A 12,491-nucleotide genomic window follows, 5' to 3' on the forward strand; every position below is an offset into this window, starting at 1 on the left:
GACAACGGTGACACCACCTTCCAGGAACAGGTGTGAAGCTCAGGAAACAGCAAATGCCCCTAACTTCTGACAACAGGTGGAGGGGCGGGGAGCGAGGCCCTGAAAGGGGCCCCCTCCCTCCTACAGTGAAACAGGCTGCTGGGGGCCAGTGCCCGCTGTTCCCCATCCAGAGCCCGGGAAGGAAGGCTTCAGGCTGCCACATTTCTCACCTTGAGCTCCCTAGAGCAACCACCTTCTCATGAGACCCTCGGGGAGCTGTTCATGATGCTGATGCTGGGCCCAGCTGGAGCCTCTGGCACCTCCACTTCCCTTTCCCCCAGGAGCCCCAGTCACCTTAGTCCAGTGCACCTGCTGGGCCACACTTGCAGGCAGGGCTTGTTCCCATGGGGAGGCGGGGATGGCAGGGGCACCTTGGGCTCCCCTGTCTGCGCCCACTACCAGGGCAGGCCAGTCCGGACCTCCTGCTCCTTTGCTCACCCCCGGAGTGCCCGTAACAGCGCAGAGTGTGCACGCCTGATGCCCGGGCTCCTGTAGCTTAGCTCAGAGTGCGGGAGTGACCCCACCTTCACAGCCCTGCTCTGCCACTTAGCTGCGGGGGGAGTGGGGCGAGCCTCAGGTTCCCTGTCTGTACAGCGAGGAAGGAGACGGCCAGCTGTGCAGCTCTGCTGAGGAAACGGACTGAACGGACAGAATGCGTGTCAAAGCCTGCTGAGATACAAACAGAGGGAGATCTTTGGTTTCTACTGAACTTGCTGTTCAGTACAGTGGCAGGTTCAAGACCCAGCAAGTCCGTCTCCTCACCCTGCCGCTGCTCACTGGCGGCCCCCCCGACAAGCACAGCCTGCCACGCCCACCCTTGGAAAGCAAGCCTCAGAGCTGGTTGGAGTTCACATTGGTGTCTTTTTATTGGAGTTTAGGTGGGCACCCTGGATGCCCCCGGCTGCCGTCGGGCTCCTCAGACCCTCTGCCCGCTCCTGGCCTCTGCTCTGGGCACTCCAGCTGGGAACCTCCGGCCCGTGCCGCAGCCTCCTCCCGAGGTCTTGCAGCCACCGGGTCCCATCCCCGGGCAGAGGCTGTTTCCTGGCGAGGCAGACCCAGCTTCCCCGCTGCCTTCCTCTCTTTGCTTGTGCCAGGGGCACGTTCCGGCGTGGGGCTCAGCCCAGCTGCCCTGGGGAGCGGGCTGCAGCCCTCAGTCCCCTGAAGGTGCCTGCCACCTCCGGGGCAGCATCAGACCCTCTGCAGCACAGCCTGCCGCGGCTGCCACCTACAGCTTGGTGTTGAGGTGGAAGAAGTGGGGCGCTGCATAGGTTGTGGCAGGCGGCATGTGCCATGCGGACGAGGCTGGGCAAAGTCTGTGGCGGAGGGCGCTGTCAAAGGACGCAGTGGGGAAGTGCACCAGGCCAGCGGCCATGGGTGAGGGGGCTGTAGTGGCCAGGAAGTGGGCCGGGAAGGCTGGGATGACCAGCGGGCTGAAGGGGAGAGTGGCTTGGCCCTTTAAGGGGTCTGGGGAATTGTTGAAGTTCAGCGGGCAGCGCAGCATAGTGCCCCTGTAGGCCTCCCGGGGGCCAGGCCTCAGGGCTGGGTCCAGCAGGCAGGAGACAGCCAAGCCCGGGCCTGTAGGTTTGGCCCCACACTCGCTGGCGTCCACCTCCTGGAGAAAGGGAGACACTGCCCGCAGTTTTTTGCCACCGCAGGCAAAGCCCTCTTCTTCCAGGCTGCGCTTGCTGCTGAGGCCTGGGCTGCTGGGGAAGGTGGGCGGGGGCACTGGGCTCTCTGCGGGGACCTTGGCCATGGGGGACACCCAGCAGGCTTTGGGCTTGGGGTAGGGGCTGCCCTTTCGGAAGCCACCTTTGTGGAATGCAGAGGGACGGTTGACATCCCCACCCCACACCAGCTGGCGCTCTTTGGCCAGCAGCCCAGCCTCTTTGCCAGACGGCCCCAACAGCACCCCGTCTTTAAGGCTGGGGAAGAAGTCCCGGGGGTGCTGGCTGATGGGCTTCAGCACCTCGGTGGGGCAGGCATGGAAATATCCCGTGAAGATGGGGGCTGCTGGGCAGGGGCCTCCCTGAGCCTCCTCCCTGAGGCTGCCCACATGGGCCTGCAGTCCCTCCTGAGGGGTCAGTCGGTGCCTGGAGTTATCAGCCGGCCCTCCGGGGCTCTGGGGACACTCCGGGGGGCAAGCAGCTGTGGAGCCCTGGGGCTCCCTGTCGGAGCCGCCTGCTCCATGGTGACAGCCCTCATCCTGGCACTGCAAGGCCTCTGCCTTGCTCACCTGGGCCAGGAGCTTCTTCTTGGCCAGAGGTGACATGATGCCATGCGTCCCTTTGCAGTAGAAGCTGGACAGGAGCCGCTTGTAGGCCTCAGGGCAACAGCTGGCCCCCACGAAGGGCAGAGTGGGTACCGGGGCTGGGCCTGGCTGCTCAGCACTGTCCCTGGGGGGCTCCTGGTCGGGCAGCTGAGCTGGGTCGGCAGCATCTGTCTTGGTCTTTCCTGGCATCATCTAGGACAAGAAAGCACCATGCCTCAGAGCTGGGAGAGGGGGCCCAGCCATCCTGACCTGGGGACCTAGGTGGCAGCAGAGGGGTGCCCGGAGTCGCTGCTGCCCCTTACAGCGCCTCTGTGCAAAACTCTCAGAAGGCGCCCTGCTCTCTGACCGGCACAGCCCTGTGTCAGGGCATGGGGTGTGGGGAGAGGGGTGCAGGCTGGTCCTAACACCCCACTCGTCCCCTCACTCGAGGGCCCCTGAGCAGTGGACAGCTTGCACAGTCCTGAGCAGAGGCCCTGGTTGCCGTGCAGACGCTGCCCCCTGGGTGGGCTCTGGGTGTTCCAGCAGGGAACCAAAGCCACGCGGTGGGCTGGCAGGGGGAGCTGTGAGAGGCAGGGGGAAGGGGGCCCAGGGTCGGTTCCCAGCACAGCTAGGCTCAGTGCTCACCTGGTCCACCAGCCTCTCCTCCTTGGCCTTCTTTGGCTTCTCAGTGGCCCCGTCATCCACCCGAGGCTCCTTGGACATCTTGTACTGCTTTCTGGGCTTGGAGGGGGGCAGTGGCTTGTCATCCTCCCCCTTCAGGTGCCGCACGTATGGGAGGACCAGCCTGGTGAGGAGCCGGGCATGTCTATCACAGGGCCAGGGCTGGTGGGCACCCATCCACACTTCCTTCTGCTGCCTGGCCTCCCCCCCCCCCCCCGCTTCCAGGAAGCCCACCAGAACTCTCTCTTCTGAGCCCAAAGCTGTCGGCTCCTTTCCGGCCGAGTATTCACAGCAAACCAGGGCTTCCTCAGTTTGTCCAGCAATCGTGCTGGAGCTCTGCGCCATAACCAGGGTGGAGCCAGCACACCCCACCCGCTGGGGCTGCTCGGTGGCCACACTGCCGGTCTCCCTCCTCGGTACACAGCTGTACTCTGCTCCCACCCCCCGCAGCAAGCTCCGCCAAGCCCCTGGGAGGTGAATGCCCAGGGTCGGTGTAACCCAGGGAAGCCCCCAGTGGACGCCTTCTTGGCCCCCAGCCGCACCTCTCATAGTGGCGGCGCGTGCACGTGGCCGCGCTGGTGCTGCCGGGGCTGCCCCCCAGTTCGTCGTACACGTTCTTCCAGAGGCGGCGGCCGGTCACCTGCAACAGCACTAGGTAAGAGGCGGCGCTGGCGGCGCCCCCTGGCGGCGGGGCCTCCCCACTGCAGGTGCGCACTGGGCGCCTGGGTGAGGAGGGGCGCGTGGGGCGGGGTGAGGAGGGGCGCGTGGGGCGGGGAGCACCCCGCTTTCGCAGCTGCTCCTCTGGCAGCAAGGGGGTGGGGAGGGGGCTTGCCTGGCGGCCAGCCAGTTCACCCCACCCGGGGCTGCCTGCCTGCTAGCCCAAGCAGCTTTCGGAGCACGGGGAGGGCAGAACAGATGGGAGCAGAGGAAAATCTGCTGTGAGCAGCAGAGTACTAGCGAGCAGGAGAACTCGGGAAGCGCAGGGCTGGGGGTCTGTGAACGCAATGAGTAGAGCCTGGCTCGTCCTAGTTCTGTCTGCCCCCCCCCCACCTCTGTCGGCTCGTCCCTCCAGAAACACCCCTCCCCCCACAGTCCTGTAGGCATGCGCCTGGGACACGCTGCATGGTGAGGACTGCGGGTGCCTTCCTTACCAGCTCATAGGCCCCCAGCTTCTCCACCGCCTTGTAGATCTTCCACAGGTTAACTGGAGAAAGGAAAGGGATGGGGCAGGCCATCAGTCCCTGCGGGTGGAGGCAGCAGCCAGCGGCCTGTGCACCTGGACAGGGCTGCTGCTGTGGACGGCAGGCTGTGCCCCATGCTGTGGTGGCCCAAGGGCCAGGGAGGGTGACAATCCATCTCTGCCCCTTTGCCAACCCTGTGCCCGGGCAGGCAGTGTCCTGGGTCACCAGAGTGGAGGCACCTGCCCAACTCTGGGGCCAGCTTTGCCCAGAGGCCCTGCCTGGGGTTTTCCCTGCTGGGCCCACCCTCCCGCTGCCCACCCCCAGGGACGCACTCTGCTTGAAGCCAAGATGGGGCACCCTCTCGATGGGTGTGTGTCGCTCCTTCATGAACTTGTAGAGGCTGACCAGGAAGGCCTGCTCCTCCTCCCGCTCCTGCTCCTCCTCCCGCTCCCCACCTGCCTTGGGGGGGTCCTGGGGAAAGAACAGCAGGCATTGGGATGGGCCCCAGTCGGAGGGTGGCTGGCCCCCAACCCCAGGCTCCCGCAGGAAGGAGCAGGCCCCAGCCCCAGCCTATTGCTCTGGGCTGCACTGATTGTTCCTGGGGTCAGAAAGGTGTAGCTGTCAGCTCTCGGTGCCCCGGGGCCCAGGACAGGGGCCCGAGCCAACGCCCTCCACAAGGGCCCTGCAGCCCAGAGAAGCTGGTTACAGAGGCGGCTGCCGCCCAGCACCTTCCCCAGGCCTCTGCGGGCACAGATCACTTCTTTTATCTTGCATCTTCGCTCCTCCGCCTGACTGTGAGCTCCCGGAGGGCAGGCTTGGGCCTCACTCAGCGTCCCCAGGCCCCCTGGCAGCCCTTGCAGTCAAAGCTGAAGGAATGAAGGTGGTCGGTGCCCTCGGGACAGCTAAGCCTGTGTCCCCAGAGGGCGCCTCTGCTGTGGGCTGCCTCTCCGACCCCCAGACCGCCTTGCTGGTTTCAGGGAGGTGAGACCCTGCTGGCACATTCCTCTCAGATGCACAGGACTTTTGGTTTCCGGTCTCACAGGGGCAATTTCTGCTGATGCTGTTCATCGGGCTGGTCGCTCAGGGCAGACAAATACAGCTGGGCTGGGGCTGCAGACCCAGGACCAGGATCACGACCCAAGAAGGCTCCTGCTCCGAGAACAGACAGCTCCCAGGTTTTCATGGGATATCAACACACACCTGGGCCTAGAGCAGTGCAGAGCACGTGTGTCCCCAAAATACTTCATTCAGACACCACGTTGGTGTTTTTAACTCATCAGAACAACTCTGATAATGACTCGTGTTACATAGGCAACTCTAAATACCGGGGACCAGCGTCACTCTAACTTGAGCTACCAAGGAGCGGCTCAGTGCTCCTCAGAGTGCAGGCTTTCCCTGCTCTTCAGGAGAGCCCACCCTTCTCTCTCTCCTGTGGATTCACGGTGAGCTGTTAAAAACTGCTACCATCTGCAGCTACTTTTCTCTCTGAATCAGGATTTGAACTCCGGACTGTGGCTCACATGCCCTGGGTGCTGGGCACGTGCCCTGGGCGCCGGGGCTGAAGACGCTCTCAAACGCCATGCACAGCTCCCCTTTCCAGCTCCACACTTGTCAGAACAGCCCCCCGATCTCGCTGAGTGACTGTGTACGTCAGTGTTATAAATGTGAACAGCTGGACGTAAATGCAGTTTCACATCATACCCGCTGCCCTTGAGTGGATTCTGACTCATAGTGACCCTACAGGACAGAGTAGCTAACTGCTCCATAGGGTTTCCAAGGCTGTAAATCTTTACGGAAGCAGACTGCCACATCTTTCTCCCGTGGAGAAGCTGGATGGTGGGTTCCAAAAGCAGACCTTTCGGTCGGCAGCCGAGCGCTTTAACCACTGTGCCACCAGGGCTCCTTTTTCACATTGTAGGATAGTGCTTTTCTGTTTGATAGAGCAGGGTCCCATGTAAATCTTCATTTGAAAAAGGAAGTTTCAGACGCGCTACCACAGGCGACGGGGCAGTCTCCCACTGCCGGTCCCCCACCCCCCAGCCCCCGCCCCGATGCAGGGACCTGGGCAGGAGCCCCTGTCCTGGGTCTGCAGGGAAGGCGGGGATCACCTCTGTGCACTTCCGGCTCCTTCCTGAGAGCGTGAGGTCTCCAGGGTCACCTGGGAGGCTGAGCATAGCTGAGGGGAGGGAAGGAGGGAGGATCTTGAGGGCAGTCCCCCAACTCACCTCCAGCTGGATGGGGCTCTGGCTCCTGCTCTGCTCACCATCGGCTTCAGGGGACACACACGGGTCTCGGGGATCATCCCCCTCTGACTGTCTCCTCTTCCCTTTGACGGGGGGTGCTGCAAGGAGAGGAACGGGGGGAGGGGAAAGGGGGAGAGAACACACATAAGATGCAGGTAGAGAGGAACAGGTGCTGAGGAGAGGTGCCCCGGGGACAGGTGGGGGTCCTCCCACCCCCAATCTGAAACAGCCTGGTGGAAGGCAGTGAGTCCTCTCCTACTTCTGCAGCATGTTCTCTGTCCCCTGCCCCTGCTGCACCAGGCTGCCCTCTAAACACACACGAGGTCGCCCTGGCTGGGACAACCCTGCATGGCCTCCTCTGCACCTCTACCCCAACCCAGACCCTCATCCCCCCACGCACCACACCTGCCTCTTGTCCTTCCTCTGTGCCAGCCTTCTCCCGCGTCTTTGCAGGAGCCCTAAACCACCTTGGGGTCAAGTCAGAGAAGACTGGGCTTAGGGCCATGGTGCTCAGGGAAATTCTGTCTCCGAAACCTGCTCCAAGTTCAGGCGGCAAGTTTTTGCAGCAAAACAGCCCCGCTGGGGAGGCGCATCAGGTGCTCGGGCAGTAGCTTCTCGAGGAGTAACCAGGAAGAGAATACCTGCCCGTCTGTGACGCAACCACCTTGCCCTGAGATGTGCAGAATTCTCACTCCCCTGGAGCCCCTGGGTGGTGCAGACGCTTAATGCACTCAGCTGCTAACCGAAAGGCTGGAGGTTCAAGTCCACCCTGGCGATCTCCTTCGGAAAAATCAGCCATTGGAAACCCTATGGAGCTCTGACACATACGAGGTTGCCATGAGTCAGAGTCGACTTGACAGCAACTGTTCGTTTGTTTTTAACTACCCCTAATCAGACCACATGGAGCCCTGGTGAGGCAGTGGTTAAAGCGCCTGGCTGCTAACCAAAAGATCAGTGGTTCAAACCCACCAGCTGCTCCACAGGAGAAAGATGTGACAGTCTGTTTCCCATAACGATTACAGCCTTGGAAACCCTATGGGGCAGTTCTGCCCTGTCCTATAGGGTCGCTATGAGTCGGAATCCACTCAACAGCAATGGGTTTGGTTTTGGTTTGAATTTGGCCACATTCTCCCCTCACCTGGCCAGGGATCCTGGTGACCCTTCAGGTCTCAGCTGGCAAGTTGCTTCCTCTGGGTGGCCTTTCCCAGCCCCCAGCCAGGTAGAGCGTTCCTGTTGCCTCTTCACCATCCTGACTGAACTGCCTGCCTGCCGATCTTGCTAAGCACACTGTGCGTTCCTGAGGCACCGTGTCTTTGTGCCCACACAGGTGCCAGGTAAGTTAGAATAAATGAGCCTCACAACAACCCTGCGCAGTAGGCAGGGAAGAGCCACAAGCTCTACTTTACTGAAGGGAAGCCGTGTGTGCTGATGGTTGCAAAAACGCAACACCTCCACCACTGCAAAAAGCACGACCATTGGGAACCGCCAGCGTAAAGTGGTGACTTGCCTCAGGTCCCATGGCAGGCTGGCAGCAGATCTGAGACTAGGAACCCATGTCTTTTGATTACCTCCTTTTCTTTCTTTCCTTTATTTTTTCTTTTTGACAATCTAATATGATGAGGCCTTCCATACTCCTGGCTCAGTCCATCGTAGGAAATCCTTGCTGCTGGGAACCTATGAGATTTCCCTTCCTTTCCAGACAGAAAAACAATCTCCTTAAGAATGAGATACCCGTACAGACATGACACGCGAGGCTAGCAGGACCCAGAAGCATGTGCTGTTAGAATCTTCGGCCACTGAAGAGTCTTCGCTTTAGCAGTTTATGTAACTGCTGCTATCTGCAACTACTCAGTCACTTTACGCGGGTGCTCGGATGTGTCCCTGGCTCTCCCACATGTGTCCACTCTCTTAGTCCCAGAAGAAATCCCATTTTAGAGGTGGAAACTGAAGCCAGAGAGGTTGAGTTCAGTCTTCCTGGCAGACCAGGACTCAAAACAAGGCCTGTCCAACCACTGTGGCCTTGTCATCACTGTGGCTGCTGTGGTTATCATCAACATTTGCAAAGTCTTGATGAAAAGTCCTGTGATAATGGTGCAGCTGAGAAGTCTGACCTCCTCTAACTTCACAAGCGGGGAAGAGAATCATTATCAGCATTAACAGCCCGAGGCTGATCCCTCTGAGGAGGAGGTCAGACATACCTCCTCTATCCAACCTTTCTACCAATTCTGACACCAGCCATCCCTCCCATGGCACTGTCTACTTCTCTGCTGAGTTTGATAATTCGTTGCAATGGCCACACAGAACTCACAGACTATACTCACGATTATGGGGTTTATCAGGGAAGTAACAGGTTACAACTTCAGGGTTAGGAACAACTCAGAATACAGTTCTTCCATCAGGACAGCCTCTTCTCAGCTGTGCCTGCAAGCAGGTCTCACTCTGGTCTCGGCCCCTTAGCCTGGCCTCTGCCCTGCCTGGGCAAGTGTTACAAAGCTCTTTTAGCTCTGCTGATAAGTGCCCAGAGGCACCCCACTCCACCAGTAAGCCTCGGCCTGAAGGCGCTCAGCTCTAGCTCCACCAAGTGCCCAGAGGCAGGCACCCTGCTCCATGAGCAAGCCTCTGGTCTGAAGGCACTCAGCTTTCTTGTTCTGTAGGCTGGGAAGCCCACCACGCTGTCTTCTGGTCCTGCTGCCACCATTTCTCTGCCACTGTTTCTCACCGTCTCTTGCTGTCTCTGATGTTACAGCTCTCTCTCTGTCTCCCAGGTCTAGGAGGGTCTCAGCGCAGGGATCCCAGGTCCAAAGGACATGTTCCGCACCTGTGTCTTCTTGGTGGTAGTCAGGTCCCCCTCTGCTCTGGGATTTAGCTCTCTTTTAAGCCTGGCGAGATGGCAAAACTGGCCAATCCCCTCTTTAGGGTACCATACATCTTATTTGCATGGTCCTACCCCCACAAGCATACCATGCACTTTATTTACATTCTTAGCAAGCTGACCAATCCCCTTGGTGGGCCACAAGCACCTTATATGCATAGACCCACCCAGTCATTTGGTGGGAGTTACAAAGACTTTGGCTAGAAGGGTCATATTAAGTAATTCCCTGCAACGACCAAGTCCAAATATGTACAGAAGAGAAACCAGTTCTAAGGCTTGCCAAAGAGAAAGAGACTCACGCCAGCCTCTCAGGCCAGCTTCTGACCATTTGAGACCCATCTCCAGAAATCCTGGATGCTAACAACTGACCCTCCAAACAGATGCCTTTCCAACCAAGTCCTGGTCTGACTCTGTGCCTCAGTCTTCCCTTCTGTGGTATGGGAGAGAAAGACACTTGAGTCCTTCGCTGGTTATCTATGAATTCCTGAGGTCACCCCGGCCATCAGAGCACGCGCTGCTCACCAGCTCCCCACCTTCTGCCTCGGCCCCTTCCAACCCCCTTTCAGTCTTCTCTCCTGACTCCTACCCTCAGAGCAAAAGGACTCTCTCCACCTCCTCCTGACTGTGACGGGGCCTCTAGTCCTACTACAGACTTCCTGTGTGGGCCTGGCATGTCACTGCCCCTCTGGGCCTCTGAAAAATAAGGTGGTTGGATCAGTGCACCTCAGAATCACCTGGGAGAGCATTTTAAAAACACGGATGCTGAGGCCTCACCCTCAGAGGATCTGATTGAAGGTCCTGGGTGGGGCCCCAGCCTCAGAGTTTACAGCTCCTCATGAGATTCTATCAGCTGGGGTGGACAGTCACCGGGCCAGACAAACCACCGTCCCCTTCTCACTCTGTGGCGGAGTCTGTGAGCTCTGCCCTGGCCACACTCAGAGAGAATCTCCTGGAGCTGGGCACTCGTCTTACCTGGAAATGAGGTCACCAATCTGAGCTGTTTAACCCCAGATGGGAAAGGGGTGAGTGCGCCAGCCTCGAGCTACAAAGGGAAACACTCTCTCTGTGGAGCCAAGTCCCTGAATGAACTCAGCCTCCATTTTCTTCCATCTGGGCAGGGCTTCTGGTCCCCAGGCCTTAGACCCCACTTCCACAGCCGCGAGCCCTCTGTCCTGTCCCTGGCTGCCATCATCCCTCCCTTCCCTGGCCTTTTGTAGATCAGGTTTCCATGTAAATCTTCACCTGAAAAAGGCTTCTGCTGCTAACAATATGTTTGAAAGCCACCACCATAGGTGATGAGTGAGCCCTCTAACTGCCCGGCTCCCACTCCTTCCAGATTCAGGGTCCCTCACCCAGCTCTGCAGGGGAGGGAAGGGGCTAGGGACCTGGCCATCCCACCTCCCAGCCTCATCCAGCCCACAGAGGCAGGAGAGACCCACTTGCCCCTGAATGACCGCGGCTGCCCATCTGCCACTCAGTGACTGTCTTGCTATGAGCCTGCGTTTGTATCCCTTCCTGCACAAGACCTCAGGTGCCCTATGTTTAATGGGGGAGCGGGTGGACCCGATTAAAAAATAGAAAAGAAAACATCTGCTCGCCAAAGCAATTGTTCTTCAGACATCAGCTTCCTCCATCCAGGAAACAGTCATGACAATGACGGTGGTTACTGTTTCATTGTTTTACTTTTACCACATCTGGACTCTGCTCTGGTATAAGATAGGGGAAAGGGCTTAAGCCATAGTTTTCTCCCACTGCTTCGGTGGTGCCCCTCCCCCATTGATTTGAAATGTTACTCTTCTCACAGTCTAAATGCTCACAATGAACGTATCTGGGAGTGCTTCCGGCCTTTCTATTCTGCTTCTTTCGTTCCTGGTGGAACGCTGAGGTCCGTGCCCACTATTTTAGTTTTTGTGGCCTTTGTAAAATAACTTATATCCAAAGGGCCAGTCTCCCATCTTTACTCTTCTTCCTCTTTTCTGATCTATTACTTTATAATTCCATCTGCACTTTAGGATAGTTATGTCATATTCTCTTTAAAGAAAAAAGCCATTGGGGTTTTCATTGAATTGTATTTGAATTTAGAACTAACTTTGGGGAGAGATAACATCTTTACAGCACCTTCCCTTCCAGGACCATGGGATGTGTCTCCAATTACTAGGCTTCCCTTGGCCGTTCTCAGAAGGTCCTTCTGAAAGGTTGAGTTGATTTCTAGACGATTCGTGCTTTGCGCTGAGAGATCATAGTGTTCACAAAAGGCCTGGCCAGCAATGGTAGGACTTGGTTCCACAAGCCCTCTGTGATTTCCTTATTTCACTTTTGGGAAGACGACAAAGGGATTCCGGGTGTCTGGGCCAAAAGACGAACCCTCAGCCCTTGTGATCCAGTCCCACCACTGCGGCCCCCACTGGGCAGGGAGTGTGCAGGCAGGGAGCTGGGACAAGCATTGCTCCGGGCCCTTCCTGTGTTCTGAATTTGAGTTCTGTTCAACTCCATGGCTCATGTTTGAGTCTAGCTTAGCTCCCAGATCTGACAGCCCAGCAGTTAAGGGGTTAGTTTCAGTCACACGCTCCAATAGAGGATGCATTCCAAAGTCTACTTGTTCTTAAGACATTCTCTACTTCCCTTTCCACACCATACACTCCACCAACCCAAATCAGTGCCCTGGTGGGCCGGGGCCGGGCATTTTTGTACATTGCCTCACTGAGTCCTCCCAGTCACCCAGTGGGTATTGATCTTGTTGTTGGGTGTCATTGAGTTGATTCTGACTCATAGTGACCCCATGTGACAGTAGAACTGCCCCACAGAATATTCTTGGCTGTAACCTTTATAGGACAAGATTGCCAGGTCTTTCTCCCATGGAGTGGCTGGGTGGGTTCAAACCACCCACATCTTGGTTAGCAGCCAAGTGCTTAACCATTTGCACCACTAGGGCTCCTTTTCCCTGTTTTTAGAGATGCAATTCTTGAGGCTCAGAGAAGTCAAATGACTTGCCTGAGGTCACACAGCACACCACCAGCAACAGAGCTGACGGCTCTAAGACACTGAGTCTGGAGCTTTCTTAACGGGAGCGGGAGCGGGAAGACCCTACGCTCCTCATCTGCGCTGAGATGGTGCAAACCCGCCACCTTCCCAAGGGGCTGTGCCTCTCCCCCCACACTCCCCGCTCCTCATCTGCGCTGAGATGGTGGAAACCCACCACCTTCCCGAGGGGCTGTGCCTCTCCCCCC

General features: G+C 58.1%; 1 protein-coding gene across 3 annotated transcripts in view; it reads right to left on the reverse strand.

Moving 5' to 3' along the window:
* Positions 1 to 633: 633 nt before the first annotated feature.
* ARID5A (AT-rich interaction domain 5A) overlaps positions 634 to 12,491 on the reverse strand; it is a 17,079-nt gene continuing 5,221 nt past the window's right edge. The window contains exons 2-7 of one of the 3 annotated variants that reach the window (XM_023734247.1): positions 6,375 to 6,490; positions 4,482 to 4,620; positions 4,120 to 4,172; positions 3,511 to 3,608; positions 2,933 to 3,092; positions 634 to 2,500 (exon numbers count right to left, since the gene is read on the reverse strand). In XM_023734247.1, the coding sequence (XP_023590015.1) occupies positions 1,265 to 2,500; positions 2,933 to 3,092; positions 3,511 to 3,608; positions 4,120 to 4,172; positions 4,482 to 4,620; positions 6,375 to 6,490 (1,802 nt within the window). In that variant the 3' untranslated portion in view covers positions 634 to 1,264. Of the gene's footprint in view, positions 2,501 to 2,932; positions 3,093 to 3,510; positions 3,609 to 4,119; positions 4,173 to 4,481; positions 4,621 to 6,374; positions 6,491 to 7,960; positions 8,650 to 12,491 lie in introns of those variants that run through there. The other 2 variants (XM_023734253.1, XM_023734249.1) reach the window with 2 other exon arrangements.

Source organism: Trichechus manatus, unplaced genomic scaffold (genome assembly GCF_000243295.1).
Source record: "Trichechus manatus latirostris isolate Lorelei unplaced genomic scaffold, TriManLat1.0 scaffold00004, whole genome shotgun sequence".
Lineage (NCBI taxonomy): Eukaryota > Metazoa > Chordata > Mammalia > Sirenia > Trichechidae > Trichechus > Trichechus manatus.